The sequence below is a fragment of the Prunus avium genome, chromosome 2 (assembly GCF_965620075.1).
Source record: "Prunus avium chromosome 2, drPruAviu1.hap1.1, whole genome shotgun sequence".
Classification (NCBI taxonomy): Eukaryota; Viridiplantae; Streptophyta; class Magnoliopsida; order Rosales; family Rosaceae; genus Prunus; species Prunus avium.
Genome location: NC_142285.1, coordinates 30,971,021 through 30,980,078, shown reverse-complemented (window position 1 = coordinate 30,980,078; position 9,058 = coordinate 30,971,021). Strand labels below are relative to the sequence as shown.

The 9,058-nt window shown below is 38.7% G+C and overlaps 1 protein-coding gene and 1 pseudogene across 1 annotated transcript; both read left to right on the top strand.

Moving 5' to 3' along the window:
- Positions 1-422: 422 nt before the first annotated feature.
- LOC110750665 (receptor like protein 27-like) lies at positions 423-3,702 on the top strand. Its single transcript, XM_021951025.2, has one exon. It carries the CDS (start codon positions 447-449, stop codon positions 3,306-3,308), a length of 2,862 nt encoding a protein of 953 aa, XP_021806717.2. The 5' UTR covers positions 423-446; the 3' UTR covers positions 3,309-3,702.
- Positions 3,703-6,361: 2,659 nt separating this feature from the next.
- On the top strand, positions 6,362-8,854 carry LOC110745160 (receptor like protein 27-like; annotated as a pseudogene).
- The last annotated feature ends 204 nt before the right edge of the window (positions 8,855-9,058 follow it).

Genomic DNA, 9,058 nt, shown 5'->3' with positions numbered 1-9,058 from the left:
GCCTCTGCAAAACTAGACTTGGTCAGCACTTTTGCAGCACCTAAATTCAATGGTGACTTGAAGTTATTAGTTGTTTTAAATGAAAATATCTGTAATTGAATATCTGTAATTGACAGGAACCGTTTTTCTTTTGTTTCGAATTGACAGCAATGGTTCTTAAATTGCAAGGATGATTATTTGGTTGCATTTTACACTTTTTTATTCACACCCACTCACACTTTATAGTTTATAGTTATCTGGAGTGTGAAAATAATAGGCCACGTATAAGTTTCTTATACTATATACAAGTATAAGCAATGTCATTGTTGCCGGCCGCATCTTTCTTGTGATGGTATTGCTTAACAACTTGATCATGGCAGTCCATAAATACCTAGCTCTCTAACTTTCATTTCCATAGATGTTTATTTAGCTAAGAGTGCAGAGGAAAAACAAAATCTCAGAACAGTATGGGGTTATCCCATTGCTTATTTAACGTGTCGATTCGCATGCTCTCCAAACTGCTAGTTCTGCTGCTGTTTCATCTTTTGGCTGCTAACTTTGTATACTCTTTGCAGCAGCCGTCTTGCCATGATGAGGAGAGCTCTGCCTTGCTGCAGTTCAAGGAGAGCTTTATTATTGACAAATCTGCTTCAGGTTATGACGGTGCTTATCCAAAGGTTTCATCATGGAAACCAGCTGGAGGAGGAAATAGCACTTGCTGCTCGTGGGATGGGGTGGAGTGTGACGAGAAGACAGGTCATGTTATTGGCCTTAATCTTAGCAGCAGTTATCTCTACGGTTCTTTCAACTCCAATAGTAGCCTGTTCAGCTTGGCACATCTTCAAAGGTTAAGCCTCTCTGACAATAACTTCAATCACTCTCAAATTCCATCTAGCATAAGAAATTTTCCAGGCCTCACTCATCTTGACCTCTCTTGGTCTTTCTTTTCTGGTCAAGTCCCATCTGAAGTCTCACACTTGTCCAAGTTGACATACCTTGATCTGTGTTGTAATGTTATTGAAAATAATGTTGATGCTAGTAATCCTCAGCGATTGTTGAAACTTCAACCATCCGATATGAGAAGTCTGGTTCAAAATTTAACTAGTCTAGAAACTCTTCATCTCAGTTTCATTAAGATATCATCGATCATACCCGTTTCCTTGACAAATTTATCATTTTTAACATCCCTTGCCTTCAGGAAATGTGATCTGTTTGGCGAATTTCCAGTGAAAATTTTCAGTCTACAAAACTTAGAAGCTCTTAGTGTGAGATACAACTTAGATCTCATTGGATATTTGCCCGAATTTAATCGAAGTAGTCCTCTCATCTCATTGAGAGTTGGGTATACTATGTTTTTCGGAACAATACCTTCTTCGATTGAAAAGCTTAATTCATTGCAAGAGTTGGATGTCGCTCAATGCAATTTTTCAAACTCGTTGGTTCCTTCTGCACTTGGCAATCTTAGACAGCTCACTTACCTAGACATTTCAGCAAGCAGATTTGGAGGTCCAATTCCTGATTCTTTGGCAAACCTTACCCAATTGACTGTGTTTAGAGTTAGTACGAGTTATTTAACTGGTCCAATTCCATCTTGGCTAGGTAACTTTAGCAAACTAGTTTACCTAGATTTTGCTTTTAATAGGTTGATTGGTTCAATTCCTGCCTCATTTTCCAATCTCAAGAACCTCGAGATCCTTTATCTACATTCAAATAACCTGAGTGGTGTAGTGGAGTTTCGAATGTTTCAGAAGCTACAAAATCTATACCAACTCCAATTGAATCGGAACAATTTGGAATTTGTTACCGAATCCAATATTATTATGAATGCAACTCTTCCACAGTTTAGTATTCTGGGTTTGAATGGATGCAACTTAAGAGAGTTTCCATCTTTCCTAAGATATCAGACAAATTTGAGGCGGTTGGACCTTGCAAGAAACAAAATCCATGGCCAAGTACCGAACTGGATGTGGAACATAAGCAAGGAAACTCTGATATTCTTGGACATTTCTGATAACTTCCTTTCAGATGAACTTCCAGTTTTCATACCCTGGGTTAACCTACTATGCTTGAGGCTTTCACTCAACACTTTTCATGGAAGATTACCGATCCCTCCACCATCCCTGCGAGAATATGGAGCTACCAACAACAATTTTACTGGAGAAATTTCACCATTGCTTTGCAATATGAGTTCTCTTATGTACCTTGACTTGTCGAAAAATAACTTGAGTGGCATGCTTCCCCAGTGTCTCGGAAATTTCAGTGATGGTCTAATCCTTTTACTTCTTGGAAGCAACTCTTTTCATGGCATGATGCCTCAATCATACAACAATGGAAGCAGTTTGAGGATGATTGATGTTAGTCATAACCAATTGCAGGGGCAATTACCGAGATCATTGGCGAATTGTGTGATGCTTGAGTATCTGGTTCTGTCAAATAATCAATTCAGTGATGTTTTTCCCATTTGGTTGGGGACTCTCCCAGAGTTAAAACTTTTGGCAATGCGCCATAATCGCTTCAAAGGTGTAATAGGACAGTCTAGAACAAGTGTTGACTTCCCCAAGTTACGCATTCTTGATTTGTCTTACAACAATTTCACCGGTGAGATTCCACCTTTGTTTCCAGATATTACTGTAAACAAGTCAACATATATGTCCATAGACGTAGTCTATCCAGTCGATGGTTTTTATATTGTTCAGAGTGTTGCTTACACAATCACATTGGCAATTAAAGGTTTGGATCAAAACTATTCAAGGATTCTAGAAGGGTTTGCAGCCATTGATATCTCAAGCAACAAATTTGAAGGTAAGATTCCGGAATTCATTGGGAACCTTACGGAGCTTCGCTCACTCAATATTTCCAGCAACATTCTCACTGGTTCAATTCTATCATCCTTGGGGAACTTAACGAAACTTGAATCGTTGGACCTTTCACGAAACAAGCTCTCAGGACTGATCCCCCAACAGCTGACTAAGCTTACATTCCTTGCGAGCTTTGATGTGTCTCACAACAATCTCACAGGTCCTATACCGCAAGGTACCCAACTTCTTTCATTCAACAGCACTTTTTATGAGGGAAACGCAGGATTGTGTGGAGATCCATTACCAAAGAAATGCGGAAATCAAGAGGCCCCTCAGCCGCCACCTTCAACTGAAGAAGACGGTGATTCAGGCTCAGCTCAAACACTTGAATTTGATTTGAAATTTCTTTTGGCTGGAATTGGAAGTGGGTTTGTAGTGGGAGTGGTTCTCGCAGATGTCGCCATCACAAGAAGGCAGGAGTTGTTTCTTAAGATTGTTGGAATGGTGAGGCTAATGATACGGAAAGGGTAGAGTGGGGGATGTAGAAGTATAGTTTGTTATAAGGTCATGCATTTGGAGTCGTTTTCTTGTTTTTTTCTTCCTTCTCCTTCCATGTAACCGTGCTCTATCTTTGGAGCTGTCCTGTGGGTAGAGTGGGGGATGCAGAAGTATAGTTTATTCATGCATTTGGCGTTGTTTTTCTTGTTTTTCCTTCCTTCTCCTTCCACGAAACCTTGCTCTGTCTTTCTAGTTGTACTTGTAGTTATGCGAATTAATGCAAATAAAGGTGTTCGAATGTTGCATGTTTTTCTTTATTTGGATTCTCTGCATTCATAATGTTTGCAGTTTTCTGTATGTAATACAATGATTTTAATCATTAATTGAGCAGAGTACATTTGATGAAATGAAATTGAAGCTTTCCAAAGCCTCAAATATACCTACAATGGTTGCTGCTAATTGCAAAATGCAAAGTCAGTTGTCTAAAACCAGAGCTATGGATTTGGAAAACTTTTCTATGAAGATCGTGCACTATAACGTCAATGTAGACAAATTCAGTCCAGCAGTTGCTCAATAACGAAGGCAACAAATTAATGCTAACGCAAGGGGCAGTTTAACGTTCATTTCTCTAGGTGCTACAAAGTGGCATCGTTAAAACCTTGCCATAAAAACCCCCCCAGTGGAGGAAATCCATTCAAGGAAAAAGACACAGCACCACAATACAGAAAAAACTATCCCTTATTTATGCCATTTTCTAGTAAAAATTGAATCCATATCCGACCCACCCCTTCCCATAAAAATTGGTTGCCTTCCTGCAGCCCAAATTGAGCCAAGGGATGATCCACACTTTAACCTTGGGGTCTGAATTCATGTGCATTTGAATCCCCCTCCCCCACATATCACTTGTATCGAAAAATAAAAATTCCAATACCAGCTAACTCTCCATTGATATTCATAGATCAGATGATCAGACCAATTGAAGGCATTTTTTCTAGCATGGAAGTACTGCTCATCTTCTAGCTGCTGATCTAACCCATGTAATTTATGACTTTGACTTGGAAAAAGTTAACGTGTGGAAGGGTGCTTTTGTCAAGAGGGCCTTCTTTCCATCGAATTGTGTTCCCCCGTTCTCTCCCGCTTTCAACCCTCTTTTATTTATTTATTTATTTATTGTTTTTGGGGTCTGAATCAGTCCTCCGTTGCCTTTTTAATTAAGTCTCTCTCTGTCTCAAAAACAATATTCACCAGATGATAGAAAGTATGGGCTCGTTTAATAAGTTTGAATTCATCAAAATAATAGATATGAAATCTGACGTAGTTAGTAAAATGCAACCACAACATGTAACATGTAATGTAAGGGCGCTTTTGTTTCTCCATGACATTTGTAATCAACCCAAACCATAATAATAATGCGTCTATTTTTCTTATTAATGTTAGATTTGTAGGGCTTAATTTCTAACAATTGAAGATTTCAGTGTTTGGATTTATATATGTCGAATTTTGTAAATGGAATTATGGAAATTGTGAAATGATGCCTATTTAAGTGGAAATTAAACTTGGGAATTTGATGACCCAATTTCCACGATTTTTTATACGCTTCATTTAATAAATTCCGAGCTTAAGTTACCAAACAAGGGAATTGTCAATTTCTCCTTTTAAACTCCCGGCTTTTAGCTAAATTCCAAACCTCATCCAAATGGGGGGTAAAGAAACCCAAAGGGGAGAGAAAACAAACAGTACAGATGTTTTGTTTCTTTTATTTACTATTATTTAAAGTCCCAAGCTCCTCAGGAAGTCTTCCTTGCAACAAATTACCCACCTAAAGCAATTCTCCTCAAGAACCAACACTGTAAAAACAAAACAATCAATGATGAAGGGACAAGCCCTTAAATGCGAACTCTCAAGAGGACAAGAGAAATCTCACATGTGGTGCCAAAACAATTTCCACAAAACAAAGACTCAAAAGTCAGGCCAAGAAACCGAAGAAACGATGAGGAAAGAGCTGATGCTGAACACGTCCAATACCCATAAATGCATTGCTACTTGACTTGAAGTCAAACACGTAATGTTTATTGCTCAACCATTTGATCACATGGCCTGTCCATAAATAGATAGCTCTTCAGCTTTCACTTTCACAGATGATTCTTTAGCTAAGAATGCACTCAAAAAATATCAAAAAAATTATGGGCAATGTGTCGATTCGCATGCTCTCGAAACTAGTAGTAGTTCTACTGCTGTTTCATCTTGTGTGGTTGCTAAGGCCATCTTTAGTCATAGGGTTAAATATAGTTCAGGGTTATAAATTGGCCTAGGGCAAAACTAGGCTACAATTGGCCTGGTTGGAGGGCTAAAGGGCCAAATGTGGCCCTCCAAATTTGGCCAAATTTTTTTGACACTACGCCTCAAGTTTATTATTATTATTATTATTATTATTTCTAATCACTTCTTTATTGATCAAAATGTCAATAAATATTCTTTTGATGAAGATGGTTAATTCGGAGTAATATTGATCAATGCCATTTGATTATGCCTTAAGAGGGCAAAGAAACGAATATTTTAAAACATTGGAAATACAAGGGCAATGCTCAAGTAAGAACTATTTATAAACTGAATATTAAAATCTTGCACTGACTCAATAACGAACGCTCCAAATGCTAAGGGCTGGGTGGTGCTGCATCATCCATGCTGAATCCAAGTTGAAGATATATAGAGGAGAGACCGCTCTTCTGCTTGCCACATCACCAATTTAACAGACATCGAATTTAATGGCAAAGTATTGACTTGAAGTTTTGTGGTCTTTCTAATTGACAGGAACCGTTTTTCCTTAATTGAAAGGATAGAATTTTCTTTGATAATTATTTCTTTGCATTTACACTTTTTTATTAATCAGTCCGTGAGTTATTAATCAGTCCTTAATTGCAAGGATAGAAGTTTTGTGGTCACCTCATGCCAGTCCATAAGTAGATACTTGACACGTGTATTATCCTATCACTTCTATATTGATCAAAATGTCAAATAATATTAAATAGTTACTTGACACGTGTATGCTATTGCTCTACCATTTGATCATGCCAGTCTATAAATAGATAGCTCTCTAGCTTTACTTTCATAGATGATTTTTTAGCAAAGAGTGCAAACAAAAAATATCAAAACATTATGGGGATTCACCTGTCTATTCGCAAGCTCTCGAAACTACTAGTTCTGTTGTTGTTTCATCTTGTGGTTGCAAACTTTGTAGACTCTTTGCAACAGCTATCTTGCCATGCCGAGGAGAGCTCTGCCTTGCTGCAGTTCAAGGAGAGCTTTATGATTGACAAATCTGCTTCAAGTAATGACGGTGCTTATCCAAAGGTTTCATCATGGAAACCAGCTGGAGGAGGAAATAGCAGCTGCTGTTCGTGGGACGGCGTGGAGTGTGACGAGATGACGGGTCATGTTACTGGCCTTAATCTCAGCAGCAGTTATCTCTACGGCTCTTTCGACTCCAATAGTAGCCTGTTCAGCCTAGCGCATCTTCAAAGGTTAAGCCTCTCGGACAATAACTTCAATCACTCTCAAATTCCATCTAGCATAAGAAATTTTCAAGGCCTCACTCATCTTGACCTCTCTTTCTCTTTCTTTTCTGGTCAAGTCCCATCTGAAGTCTCACACTTGTCTAAGTTGACATACCTTAATCTGTGTTGCAATTTTCTTAAAACTGGAGATCCTAATAATCCTTTCAACCATCCGATATGAGAAGTCTGGTTCAAAATTTAACTAGTCTAGAAACTCTTTATCTCAGTTTCATTAACATATCTTCGATCATACCCGTTTCCTTGACAAATTTATCATTTTTAACATCCCTTGTCCTCAGGAAATGTGACTTTACCATCTTGGCTAGGTAACTTTACCAGACTAGTGGAGCTATGTTTTGCTTTTAATGGTTTGAATGGTTCAATTCCCGCCTCATTTTCCAATCTCATCAATCTCGAGATCCTTTGTCTACAGGCAAATCACCTAACCGGTGTAGTGGAGTTTCAAATGTTTCAGAAGGCACAAAATCTCTACCAACTCGAATTGGGTAGTAACAATTTGGAATTTGTTATTGAACAATTTTCAAATATTATGGATGTAACTGTTCAACAGTTCACCATTCTGGATTTGAATACATGCAATTTAAAAGAGTTCCCATATTTCCTAAGAAATCAGACAAAGTTACAGCGGTTGGAAATGTCAGGAAACAAAATCCATGGCGAAGTGCCAAACTGGATGTGGAACATAAGCAAGGGAACTCTGATATTTGTGGACATTTCTGATAATTTCCTATTGGGCGAACTTCCAGTTGTCATACCCTGGGTTAACCTGCTCTGCCTGAAGCTTTCAAACAACAGTTTTCGTGGACTACTACCGATCCCTCCACCATCCGTAAGAGAATATGTAGCCACTAACAACAAATTTACTGGAGAAATTTCACCATTGTTTTGCAATATGAATTCTCTTATGTACCTTGACCTGTCGAAAAATAACTTGAGTGGCACGCTTCCTCAATGTCTCGGAAACTTTAGTGAGGCTCTAATGCTTTTACTTCTTGGAAGTAACTCTTTTCATGGAATGATGCCCCAACCATTCAACAACAGAAGCAGTTTGAGGATGATAGATGTTAGTCATAACCAATTGCAGGGGCAATTACCGAGGTCATTGGCGAATTGTGCGATGCTTGAGTATCTGGTTTTGTCAAACAATCAATTCAGTGATGTTTTTCCCATTTGGTTGGGGGCTCTTCCAGAGTTAAAACTTTTGGCAATGCGCCATAATGGGTTTAATGGTGTGATAGGACAATCTAGAAAAAATGTTGACTTCCCCAAGTTACGCATTCTTGATTTGTCATATAACAATTTCACAGGTGAGATTCCACCATTGTTTCCAGATATTGTTGTAAACATGTCAACATACATGCAAACAGAAGTAAACTATGTCGTCATTGGTGTTTATGTTACACGAAGGGTTGCTTACTCAGTCACAATAGCAGTTAAAGGTTTGGATTTGTACTATTCAAAGATTCTAGAAGGCTTTGCAGCCATTGATATCTCAAGCAACAAATTTGAAGGTAAGATTCCAGAGTTCATTGGGAACCTTACGGAGCTTCGCTCGCTGAATATTTCCAGCAACATTCTCACTGGTTCCATCCCATCATCCCTTGGCAAGTTAACGAATCTTGAATCGCTGGACCTTTCACAAAACAAGCTCTCAGGACAGATCCCCCAACAACTGACAAGGCTTACATTCCTTGGGAAATTTGATGTGTCTCACAACAGTCTCACAGGTCCTATACCGCAAGGAACCCAACTTCTTTCATTCAACATCACTTCTTATGAGGGAAACGCAGGATTGTGCGGAGATCCATTACCAAAGAAATGCAGAAATCAAGAGGCCCCTCAACCGCCACCTTCAACTGAAGAAGACGGTGATTCAGGCTCAGCTCAAACGCTTGAATTTGATTTGAAATTTTGTTTGGCTGGAATTGGAAGTGGGTTTGTAGTGGGAGTGGTTCTCGCGGATGTCGCCATCACAAGAAGGAAGGAGTTGTTTCTTAAGATTGTTGGAATGGTGAAGCTAATGATACGGAAAGGGTAGAGTGGGGGATGTAGAAGTATGGTTGGTTATAAGGTCATGCATTTGGAGTTGTTTTCTTGTTTTTCCTTCCTTCTCCTTCCACGAAACCTTGCTCTGTCTTTCTAGTTGTACTTGTAGTTATGCTAATTAATGCAAATAAAGGTGTTCGAATGTTGCATGTTTTTCTTTAT